General features: G+C 48.3%; 1 protein-coding gene across 1 annotated transcript in view; it reads right to left on the bottom strand.

Annotated features, from left to right (window-relative positions):
• Nucleotides 1–12,047, bottom strand: part of kdm6a (lysine (K)-specific demethylase 6A) — a 29,120-nt gene that overhangs the window by 1,164 nt on the left and 15,909 nt on the right. The window contains exons 9-29 of the mRNA XM_069533324.1: nucleotides 11,658–11,751; nucleotides 10,141–10,267; nucleotides 9,377–9,475; nucleotides 8,775–8,994; nucleotides 8,277–8,417; nucleotides 7,081–7,173; nucleotides 6,914–6,991; nucleotides 6,085–6,195; nucleotides 5,594–5,980; nucleotides 4,612–5,498; nucleotides 3,225–3,354; nucleotides 3,012–3,117; nucleotides 2,346–2,551; nucleotides 2,212–2,264; nucleotides 2,047–2,121; nucleotides 1,816–1,964; nucleotides 1,626–1,740; nucleotides 1,364–1,551; nucleotides 812–953; nucleotides 598–724; nucleotides 342–512 (exon numbers count right to left, since the gene is read on the bottom strand). Coding sequence (XP_069389425.1) covers nucleotides 342–512; nucleotides 598–724; nucleotides 812–953; nucleotides 1,364–1,551; nucleotides 1,626–1,740; nucleotides 1,816–1,964; nucleotides 2,047–2,121; nucleotides 2,212–2,264; nucleotides 2,346–2,551; nucleotides 3,012–3,117; nucleotides 3,225–3,354; nucleotides 4,612–5,498; nucleotides 5,594–5,980; nucleotides 6,085–6,195; nucleotides 6,914–6,991; nucleotides 7,081–7,173; nucleotides 8,277–8,417; nucleotides 8,775–8,994; nucleotides 9,377–9,475; nucleotides 10,141–10,267; nucleotides 11,658–11,751 — 3,699 coding nt within the window. The remainder of the gene's footprint in view (nucleotides 1–341; nucleotides 513–597; nucleotides 725–811; nucleotides 954–1,363; nucleotides 1,552–1,625; nucleotides 1,741–1,815; nucleotides 1,965–2,046; nucleotides 2,122–2,211; nucleotides 2,265–2,345; nucleotides 2,552–3,011; nucleotides 3,118–3,224; nucleotides 3,355–4,611; nucleotides 5,499–5,593; nucleotides 5,981–6,084; nucleotides 6,196–6,913; nucleotides 6,992–7,080; nucleotides 7,174–8,276; nucleotides 8,418–8,774; nucleotides 8,995–9,376; nucleotides 9,476–10,140; nucleotides 10,268–11,657; nucleotides 11,752–12,047) is intronic.

The raw sequence follows: 12,047 nt of genomic DNA, 5'->3' as shown, positions 1-12,047 counted from the left end.
ATGAGTTTGGTCCATGTCCCGTCTGACAACACGGATGATCAGGCAGCAATTCAACCTTTTCATTCATCTGTTCATTCTTTTCTTAAAAACCTGTTTCCCACAAAGATCTCAACAAGGTCTCCTCGTGTGTTGTCCACACACCGGAGACACTCACTTTACTTTTGTCATGAGAGAATCAGAGAAACTGGAGAATAAGATTTAGAAGCTCAAACGATCAAATCAATTATCGGTTGAATTGAAAGCTGGAGCGTCATGTCGTCCTCCTTCATCCGGTCCTTGATTCAAACTGAGCTCTGGGGTCTGACTCGTGCTTCGGGTCGTTTTTTGCGTCGGACACTTACGAGTGTGAACTGGTCGTAAACCTGCATGAGGTCCTCGTTCTTGTACTGCTCCAGCACCACGAAGTTGTCCAGGTTAGAGCTCCCCCTGCGGGCGCAGTCCTGGCAGTGCACCACATATGTTTTCCTACTGTTGCTCTCGCTGGTGACGAACAGGAGGTCGAACACCTCCACCTGAGCGCCGGAGAGACAGAAGAGTTAAAACAGGACGACGAGCCGCAGCAGCAGAGTGAAGGTTGAGAGAACGTTCGGTCGATACCTCGCAGATGCTGCAGTAGTGCGCCGGCTCGTTCGCCGTCCTCCCGTGCCACACCAGCTCCTTCCCAGCAGCCAATAGCAGTTCCCGCTGCATCTGACACTGCTTCAGAGTCCGCAACAAACAATACCTGACGCAGAGAAACACAAAACATGAGCGAGTCCACAGCAGCAACACAAAAACCAACACAGGAGTCATGACGGAGGTTTGTTCTCACTTGATCATCTCAAACAGCCTGTGGTCGGACACTTTGATGTTCCTGGCCATGTTCCAGGAGAGGTGGATCATGGGAACGATGGATTTGACGCTCTGCAGTTTGTTCCACTCGTAACGCTCCACTGCCAGTTTGTACTGGTGAGCTGAGGGGAAACCAGAGAAACTCTTTTATCCTTCGTGTTGAGGAGGCCGACAGTTTGTTAACCAGTCTGTGAGAAGGTTTTAAAGTGATGATGAAGCAGATCACAGCCGTTTCATTGATTGAAGATTTTTTTTTAAATGCTTCAGCTCTTAATGAACCTCTCAGGTTCCAGAGTTTTAATTCAGCGCCTCAGGTCTGATAATACAGGTCACAAACATGAGTCTCGTGTTTTAAAGCTACTTTCCATATTCATCAGTATTTTAATCCCAACATGAAACCAGACCAAACCTTCTGGAGAACCTTTTAAAAATCTTATCTCTTAAACTGCGATTGTAAGATGTCAGATCCATGGGTTCACGTTATCTCAGCACCAAGCACCCCCCCCCTTCATGTCCAACTCTTCTGTCTCACCTGTGAGGGGTCCGATGTTCCACGCGATGTTGTTGCACCAGCCGATGGCCTGAACCCAGTGGACGGTGCCTGTGTTGAGCCACACCAGGTCTCCTGGACGCTGGATGAAGCGATAAACAGGCACGTTGGACTCGTACAGGTCCTCCAGGTTTGGCCACCAGGAACCCATCAGGAAGTTGATGTTGTTCCTGTAAAAAGGAGACGCAGGTTTCAGTATCTCCTCCGAAGTTCAGCTGAGAAACTCAAGTAATCGGTGACGTACTTTTCACAGAAGTCGTTGATGACGCCCCAGTAAGGTTCAGGTACAGCGAACCACTCACAGTCACCAGGACCGATGTTGATGTTGACCGAGCAGAAGTTGTTGTTCTCTTGATGACCTGCAGAGACGAGACTTTACTAACAGAGTAAGAAAAAAGCGACAGCAGTGGTAGTTTGCCGTGTGTTTGTGTTACCTGGCGTCCGGCTCCCTGGCACCTTCATGTAGAGCTGCACGGTGTTCATGCCCAGGATGGTGTGTCCGACGTGGCTGAGCAGGTTCCCGGCCGACACCACCCGGGAGAAGGCCGGAAGCTTGGCCAGCTCCTGAAGCTGCTGTTTCCACCTGGGACAGTTGACGTGTGAGTTACGTTCAAAAACAACATTTAAAAAGACGTGTTCGCTCCGCAGCTGATACTTTCACTCACTTCTTATCGTCCGAGAGGTCGATGTTGGTGCCAAACTTCAGGTGTTTGAACTGACCTTTCCGCCGCCGCAGTGCACTGACGAATCATGAGAGAACGATGAAGTCAGTGCGAGAAAAAAATAATAAAATCTGAAAAACTCGCATCTAATGAGAAAAGAAATGTCACCTGTCTGAGGAACCTGCCTCTGCCTCCATCTCCTTCTTCTTCTCGTTCTCCTCCTAAAACAAAAATCACAATGTTTTAATAGAGCTCCGGCTGCACATGAGCGTCTGTGGTGTGAGCGTCCGTTTCGCACTGACCCGCAGAGACTCCTGGAAAGACGAGGCCTGGTACTGGGCGTATTTGATGATGGTGGTGTGCGAGCGGCTGCTCTCGCAGCGCCACATCTTCCTGCTGCCGCTGGGGTCCCAGTTCTCATCGGTGGGCTGAGCTAACTGGGTCCGCACCTCCACCAGATGGTCTGGGTTGGCCTCCACCAGAGTCTTGGTGGAGAACAGGCCCAAGTCTGCAAGTGAGTGAGTAGTATTTGAATAAACCTGTTTCATTTTCATACGTAACAAACCAAAGTGTTTCTTCACAGAACTGAAACTGTGACTGAAGAAATAAAACTTCCTAAACAGTCAAAGCAACAAGTGACCAGTCTCTCAGGAGACGTAACAGGAGCACAGGGTCGCTGTCATAGAAGAGCACACGAGTTCTACAGCAAACACGTGCAGTAACGTTTTCCACTTGCAGGTGGTGCTGTTGTCATACATGTCAAACTCATTCACAGAACACACACAAGCACAGAGACACGCCCACAGAGCCACGTGAGGAGAGTAACATCCTGCTGCTGTCGTGACAGAAACTCAAAAACTAAACTAGAACAATAAAAATGAAATGTCTGTGACGCACTTCAGCAGAGTGGAGTGTGTGTGTGTGTGTGTGTGTGTGTGTGTGTGTGTGTGTGTGTGTGTGTGTCTCACCCAGTTTGAGAGCTCCGGCCAGGCCTCTGATGACGGTGACTGGGTTAGAGGAGTTGGTGCAAAACTGATGGAGCGGCGGGAAGAAAGCGTCCCTCTTGTTTTCCAGCTGCAAGTCAGAGAGGAGACACAGGATTGGTCAGGGAACTAAGACCGACTCCAGACTCAGTGGGAGAATCCACTCCCTCCTCCTTCAGATCACTTTGCTGTACGTACATAAATACTGGGCGTCGGAGGGTTGAGTTTGTCCTTTGGCAGCGGAGGAGATGGCGGGCGAGGGGGTCGCGGCGGGGGACACTTGTCCAGGAGGACGCTGCTCGTCGACAGGCCGTTCTTCCCCAGGTACCTGCAGCGTGAGCGGAGGAGAAACTCACTCAGGTAAAAATCGGAGAGAAACAGCTCCAAGGGCAGAACGAGATTCTTTACAGAAACAAGCACGTGATATAAATGACTTTTCAGACAGAACTTGGAGACAAACGTTAGTCGTGAATCTGACAGGAACATTTAGAGCCACTCAAAGGCTTCGTCGTGGAACAAGTGCTTCAGGAACATAACGCTCCACCTACAATGCTCTGATCGGAGTTTCTGCAGGTTCATTAACTTTCACTGATTGAATGAAAGAGATCAATGGGAACCAGGAGGGAAACCTTGAATTATTTATCTTCCTCACTATGTGCAACAATGATTCCTAATATCTTCATTAATAGAGAAATGGACCCAGACAAGCAGGAGATTGATGATAGATGCATGAATGGACAAGACTTTCTTCCAAACCTGCAGATGGAGGGAGGAGACGCTTGTTTCTAGTTCATGTCTGCAGCCTCTTCAAACCAGACAGCTGATGTCTTTACTGATTGTGACCAATGAATGAGCAGGAGAACGTTGATCAACACGTCTTATTCAAACCAGAACTCCAACTGAAACTACATTTTATATTTTGGGAAGTTTGGCGTTTGGAGTAAAATCCATCATGTGACCGTTTCATGACTCGGCTGCATGTAACTGTGTTCTGTGAAATATGAAGTGAAAGTAAAAGCCAACGATACAGATTTGAATCAGGGAGAAAGAAAGATGGCGACAGGAGCCGCAGGAGTGAAAATCCAAGAAGATTCAAACACAAAGAGATGAACTGATCAAATGAATCATTAGCTCGGGTCTCGTGAAAAGTATTTTCATTAGTGATGCATTTATCCAAACGAGAAGATGAAGATGATGAAGATGATGAAGAATACCACCAGCCCTGAGCACACGGTCACACTGCCATGACATTTTCCAGCTGAACTAAAGAAGCAGCACATTATTCACTTCTACTCGTGATTTCACATCTGAATGTTTCTGCTGCTTCGTAACAACCACGGACTGAACACACGCCTGCGTCCCTTCACTCTCAGTAACACAGCTTCTGATTGGTTGTTCGCTGGAGTCGGTTTATATTTAAGTCACAACCGCAGAAACTACAGGCGACTTTTTTTAAATGATTTTAAATAAAGAAAAGAAAAACACTCAATCTCAAAAGATGTTCCAGTTTCACAGCATTCACCACCTCACACGTTCACACAATCACACACACACACACACTCACAGAGTCACACACACACCTTACCTGCAGGCTTTGAGGACTTCACTGGAGCTGGGGTAGATGGAGAACGAGGACCAGGGTGCCAGACCAGCGGGGGCGCTGTGTTTATGAGCTCCTCCAGGAGGCTCCACCTTCATGGGGCTCTGGGAGTCGTCCAGCCCCTTCCCATTGAGCGTGGGCCCCTGGCTGTTAGTGGCAGATGGGCTGTTAAGGCAGGAGAGGCTGTTGGTGGCGTGAGCGTCTGCAGAGCGAGGAGAGGGTGTAGCAGTGGCTGACGGTGGCGAGGACGCCGCCGATGGCTCCGATGGCTTCTTGGCGGCACCGTGGAGACCCGGGTGGACGTTGTTGATTTTCTCTGAGGAAGGCCCTCCGTGGTTACTGTAGTTATTGTTGTCGTCATTACTGGTAGTATTGGCTTTTCCCTTTAGCAAGGCTGAGAGCTGAGGATTGTCTGAACTGAGCACGCCGGGGGCAGGAGAGCCAGGCTGAGACGGGCCGGTGGAGCTGTCCGTCACCCGCGGCTGGACGTGATTAGTCAATCCCTGCGCGGGGGCGGTGCTGGGACTAAGGGGAGTCCCTGCAGAATGCCTGACGGCGGCCTCCGGACCTGATGGCAAAGTAGCAACGGAGCTGCTGCTGCCGTTGCTGCCCCCTGAAGGCGTGGTGTCTTTGGTGTGGACCCCTGAGGTAGTAGCGGAGTGGGGAGGCGAGGAAAAGTGGTTGGGTGTGGTCTGGGGGGAGGTGGGGGACAACGATGAGGCTGAGGAGGAGGCAGTGCAGAGCCCAGAGGAATGTCCAACCTGATTCAGAATGCCAGAGGAAGAGAACGAGGTCTGAGGGGAGGAGGAGGAAGAGAAAGGGGGTTCTCCATTTGGACCCGCCGAATGAGAACCTGGACCTTTTTGAAGCCCCTGATCAGAGAAGGTGACACATGAAATTATTCATATTATACAGAAAACATACAGACGACACGTCAGCATAAAAACTCAAAGGACCACGCGGGTACCTGAGTGGTAGTGTTGCGCTGCTGGCTCCTCCATGTCTCGTCTGCATGACTGGGACTACTGGTAGTGCTGCTGGTGCTGGGGTGACTGGCGGCTGTGCAGTTGTGAGGTAGAGAGTTCTGCTGCGGGTAAGGCACGTTTCCGTTGCTCGCGCCGCCACCTCCCAGGCCCAGGGTGTGATTTTTGTCCAGGTGTCCCAGCGGCCCCGCCGACGGACTCGAAGAACAGGATCCGTTGGCTGTGGGCTGGGTGGAACCCGGGGGCCGGGGGGCGGTGTGATTGAGAGGGGAGGCGCGGGGGAGGTCTGCATGGTGGTGAGAGGGCTCAGCCGACGGACCGTTGGGGAGGCTGAGCCTCGGCTGGACACCCGCTGCCGCCTGCTGCCTCATCTGAGAGAGAGAGAGAGAGAGAGAGAGAGAGATTCAGGTCACACGGTAAGAATCAAACTCTGCACTCACTGTGGTTCTGCACCGTCAGTGCTGCGAGTGTTTACCTGCTGCTGCTGGTGTTGCTGCATGAGAGAGAACTGGTTCTCCAGCTGTTCCAGCATCTGCACCTGGGGGGGCTTGAGGTTCGCTCGGTTGGTCCGCAGGTGATCCAGGAGCTGCAGGTTTCACAAGAATCATGATTCTCATTAAAAGGCTGAATGGAGCTGGTTTGTTGTCATTTGATGTTAAGTTCTCCGGTCTACATAAACAGGGTTTTTGTATTTTTACATGTATCTTTCAATTGTTATTACTGGTATCGTGGTTAAAGCTAAATAAAAAGTTTAGCGATGAGGAAGTGTTGTGTAAGGGAAAACCAAAACATGGAGAATACCATTAAAAGAGGCCTCTGCACATGGAAACAATCATTTGAATCTCAAAACAAATATGATGATTTATTATGAATTCTGTTCTTTCATTAATTGTTTTGGCTCAAAAAACACTTTACGAATGTAAAAACACAGATAAGGATTCATCACATGTCCCCAAGAATTAATCTAAAAGAAATCTGTGCTTTAATCAATAATCCATCAGGAACAAATTGGGCTCCTGACATCAGAGAGACCTCGGGCTGACCCAGTATCTTCAGTAGGGAACTAATTAATCCGATGACATTTTATCTTGTCATTCAGATGAAAATGAATTTCTGAGGAGGGTCACGTTACAGTGTGTTTCCAAAGAAGCCTGGTTCTGCATTTTAATGTAGGAGTAGATGAAAATCCAGCTTTGGGGCAAAACCAGAGAATGAAAACGGATCCGACTCCTTCAGGAAAGTGTCTGTGAGGAGCTAATACCATCAGATCATGAACATCAAACAGACTTGAGTCATTTCCTCACCTGAAGCTTCTGTGGCGTCAGGTACCAGCTGGGGATCTGCTGTTGATTGGTGCTGTTTGTCCACGAGTCGGCGACACTCTGGAGGTGAGACAGAAAGAACAGGTCTGAGCCAGCGCTCATCTTTGTATCCTCCAGTGGAGTCATAGTGTTAATGTTCTCGGCTGTACCTTCGCTGGGCTGGCAGTGCGTTTCCTCTTGGCAGGACTGGCCTGTGGGTCTGTGTGATTACTGGCCGACTGGCCTCCCTCCCCCTTGCAGGCCTAAAAACCCAGCACAGAGAAACAGTTTGTGACGACACGCTGAGCCGACCATCACCAGCAAAGCTTCAAGTAATTCACACAAACACTAAACGGGCCCTGATGAAATGACTCAAAGGGAAAAAAAACCAAAACAGACAGACCCAAACTTTTCTGCAAAAAACAAAAACACTAAGATTCAATACATTGACATGCAAAACTATCTGAGCATTTAAATATCACATGGAAATACTATTAAAACACATTTTAGTCAAACTGGTGGGGGGTGATGGAGGTAATTAAGGTCATAATCAGAGTATTCATGCTGCGTTTAAGATGAGAGACAACGGATAATCAGGGTTTCTTGGACGTGCAGACAAATATATTCTGTTTCCACTTCATGTGTCTGTGTTTCCAGATAAAGACTCTGAACTGATCACACCTCCAGTAAAACAACTGCTTTTTAAATCTGACTGTTTGGTGATCGGCTCGAGCAGACGTCACTGATGGAAATGATTCATCAGGAGGATGATGTCATTAGAATACCCAGAACTGCATGAGACGTGAAAAATACCACCAAATAAAAGTGACGTGTTGATGGGGGTGAGGGTGGGTGAGGGGTGTCAGCCTTCAGACTGGACGTGCACGTCTGAGATTTGTCTCATTTTCAAAAAGGGATTTGACAAAAAAACAAACAAAAAAAACAATTGGACAAAAGAAAACTTGAAATACACGTGTCGAATACACGGAAACACAGAAATACATGCTTAATGTGACGCAGCCATTAAGCATCGTCAGCCTCGCAGGTTGCCAAGTACGTCGCATTGACTCTTTAAAGTTATGGGACGTAATGAGGAGCTCTGCAGCATCACTTAATTATCTGAGGACGCATCTTGTTGGATCAACACTACGAAGGTCAACTATGCTCCAGTAATAGATTACAGCAATGTACTGTCGGGCCTCGCTCCAATTCCCTCAGACGGTTTCCTCTTTTGAGTTTCAGGTTTTTTTTCCTGATAAAGATAAAACGCCTGAAAGCGTCGGAGCGAGGTTTTAACAGCTCTTATAGATTTATTGTTCAAAAAGTTTCCAAGAGGCCGGAGACTCTTGCATAAGCTGGATCTCACCTGCTGTGCCTGTGCAGTGTTCAAGGCCCCCTGCCTGGACGTGAGCTCAGCAGGAATGGGTAGGCTCCATGCCTCCTCAATACTAGGAAGCATTTTACTCTTATTCTGCAGACTACCTGGCTGTAGGTTACACAACTGAGCCTAGGAGAAATTGTGTAAGACACAAACTTTAGTGCTGAACTTTGGTTGAACAGGAAAGTCACTACAAAACTGCGGTGGCGTTTTAGGCAACTGTATACAGAATAAAACAGAAATGTAAAATGCAATGAAAGTATGCTTTGCAATTACCAGTGAGAGAAATGTGTTTCAAGACATCAATATGAATCATTATTCATATCTCGGTGGTCAGAAATCAAAATGACAAAAGCACAATCTGCATTTAAACAGCCGATTGCTTTGGCAATGCTTGGCAATAAAACACAGCACTTCAAATACTACACAACATCTAACACACAGGGCAGGGTGTTGGGTACTAACTCGTGTGGACGTCGGCCCTACCTGCAGCAGTTTGATGCGTTGTGTGAGTGCGGCCGTGTTGAGGCAGGCCCTGCTGCGGGTGGCGTTCATGTAGCACTTGATAGCGTCGTGCGGCTGGCCGCAGGATTCATAGAGCGTGCCCAGGTCCATCCAGGCAGCGGCGTGGCTGTGGTCCAGTTGCACAGCACAGATGTAGGCCTGCAGTGCATCCATAGGCTGGTTCTGCTGCTGGTACAGCACCCTGCAGCAGAGGCACGGAGGTGGGGGGGGGGGTGATTTTCTTGCCATTCACCAGGATTCATATATTTCTGAGCTATTCCAAATCTCAGGCTCCCGGAGGACATGACCCACCCTTCATACATCTATTTATATCCTTCCTCGCCCTCCTACTGCTCCGTTATCTCCCCTCTCCTCGTGTGCTCTGTCGCACTGCAGCTGCTGTATCTCCGAGAGGTTTCCTGAGAGCCTCCGAGGCCATAACACTAAACACCCTTGGACAGATGAGCTGTTTTTAAACCAGCTATTTCTCCCTCCCTCAGACTTTTACAGATGTTAACCTCTGTCTGCCTGTCACCTCTATCAGGCCTCTCACGTTAACAACACACTACAAGCTCTGCTCTTACCCTATGGAGCACCAGGTGTCAGCACTGGCCTCAGACTTGTCAATGGACTGGCGGTAAGAGATGAAGGCATCCTGCACCTTCCCAATACTGGAGTAGCACCTGAGAAGACAGAGGGGAAAATATCAGCTGTCAAGTAAAGACGCAAAGAGAAAATAAAACTTTATTGCACAGCAACTGTCTTGAATATTTGCATCCTGAGTCCCTCCAGAAAATGTTTCAGGGAAATGTCAGGTCTGAAAACGGCTTTAACCAGGCTGAGCTATTAAAAACGTCTGATGTCAGTTTTGATCTCAGAACAGTAGAAATCTGGAAAGTAGATTTTATATGTGTATGAATGAATGAATGTTCAGAAGCAGCTTGGTGTATAAGGGTGATATCACAACACTAACCCACTAACAAACACAATTCTACTGCTCAGGATGTAGCCGAGCCTCGCTCACACCTAGAGGGACACCATGGAGCTCTGGGGTGAGTTGGGGGGTGTATATCTATCTGCTCCAGTGCCTGTGAGCATCAGTCTGCTGATTAGCTCCCAGGAGAAACCGGAGTATTTGGTGTGAATCACGTGCCTCCACTTGGTCTGTAGAGCATTTATCCCCCTCGAGTTCATTCAAGCAACAAAAATCTCATGTAGCCAAGATTACTATCATAGCACACTGGCAGATGGCGTCTAAGTTAAACAAACAGTCTAACCAGGACTCACACGAGTGTCCGGTTGGTGTCTAGCAGTGTAACACACACACTCGCCACCTCGTTCATCTTACCTGCCGAGGAAGTACCAGGACTGGCCAGAGTTTGGGTCGGCTTCTAAAGACTTCTGCAGACACTGGATGGCATAGCTGTCCTTGGTGCCTTTGTCCCCGAGCTGCTCCACCGTGTGATGCATCCAGCCTGGAGGAGCAGAGCCGAGCGGTCAGGGATCAACTCAAACATCTGCAACTAAACCAGCTGCTCCTGAAAGAAGCCGTCACTGCAGCGCGGAGGTGAATCGCACAAAACAAAGAGTCGAGGACCCGAATCCTCCAATCAGAAGACAGGACGACTGTCTCGTGTGCAAATGGACGAGACTCAAACAAATGGCTTGTCCTCTCAAAGCTGTTTAATGAAGGAGGAAGGAATACGAGAGGCAGACAAAGAGGGGGGAGGGGGTATTCACAGACACACACAGTTTACAACAAATCACAGGCGACCTCCGCACTTCTCCTGTACACCTGTGGCAAACTCCACAGGTCACCATGACAACCCCAGCGGGTTAGACTGGGAATGGTTTTACAACTGGGTGAGTGGGGGGGGGGGGGGGGGGGGGTCGTCTGCACTGCGGAGAGCTAGAAAATGGAAAATCTCTCTCTCCCTACAATCTTTGTCATCTCAGAGTCGTGACAATAAAGATGCAAAGTTTTAAAAAATAGTTTTTGATAAAATGTCATATTCTCGTTAAAAAAGCTTATAAAAAAAAACAAACAAATGCAGATTGATTGAACCTGAGTGACACATTCAATCCTAGAAACAAGGTTTATAATATACTTAAAGAAATATCATCACCAAGACAACAAAGAACAGGAACAAGCCTAAGAAACTTCTCCGTCACTGCACAACCGTCACATAACTTTATCTGCAGCGTCTGACCTCGGCTGAGCAGCTCACACATTCAGTGTCAGATTCTATTTTCTGAAAATGAAATTATAAAACTCGTTAATCTGACACTTGCTCTTACATTAACCCATGATGGGTATTACAGATACGATGGACTAACTATCAGATGAGCCCGGGCCATCATCATCATCATCATCATCATCATCATCATCACACTGCTTCATATTTGCAAAACATCACAGTAAAACTGAATCAACTTGTGTGTGAGTAAAAATTTAAAACTTTTAAATTCTCTCCAATCCAGTGTGACATCACAATGTTTCTGTGACTAATCAACTCTGATCCTCACAAGTACACCCACGCAACATCATTTGGAATTTGTGTGCACGTGCCCGCACAAACCCCGTGTGGGGGGAAGGGAACGAGAGGAACACAATGCTCTTCTGCTTGAACACACACGCGCACGCACACACACACACACGAAAGTTGCTCGACGCTGATTTTCGTGACGTGGGAATAAACTTCACTGAATGAAGTGCACACAGCACGATGCAAACACAATCACCAGCAGTACGACAGTAGTTTGCGTGATCGTCTCACTGCCGCACAAAGTACTAAATGAACAGAGGTGCCAGAATGCCGAGGTTGTGAACTGTGAGCATGAAGACAATGAGCAGGAGACACTCACCAAGTTGTTGCAGTGTGGTCGCCTTCACCTGCGCAGGAAGATTTTCCGTCTGCAACAGACTTTCATACGCTTCTTTCGCCGCTCTATATTTCTTCTGCAACACAGAATGACAGGAGGAGGTAAACCGCAAAGAAGGAGGGAGAGACGGAGAAGAGACGTTGTTCAAGCCAGACAGGACGGTCCAGTGTGTTTTATGGTTCTAACCGGACAGACACAAAGAGTCTTAAGACCTCCTCACACTCGTAATGACCAGCCAGACGAGCACACACACGGGGGAGGGTCAGCGTGGAAGAGGACAGGCCAGACTCAACACGTCTGGCAGCTTTAAGTGTTTCTGCTGCACTCCTCTGTCTGTGTGTGTCTGTGTGTGTGTGTGTGTCTGTGTGTGTG

Source organism: Paralichthys olivaceus, chromosome 10 (assembly GCF_024713975.1).
Source record: "Paralichthys olivaceus isolate ysfri-2021 chromosome 10, ASM2471397v2, whole genome shotgun sequence".
NCBI classification, from domain to species: domain Eukaryota; kingdom Metazoa; phylum Chordata; class Actinopteri; order Pleuronectiformes; family Paralichthyidae; genus Paralichthys; species Paralichthys olivaceus.
Note: the sequence above shows the minus strand (reverse complement) of the source record. Positions and strands in the feature narration are given on the sequence as shown.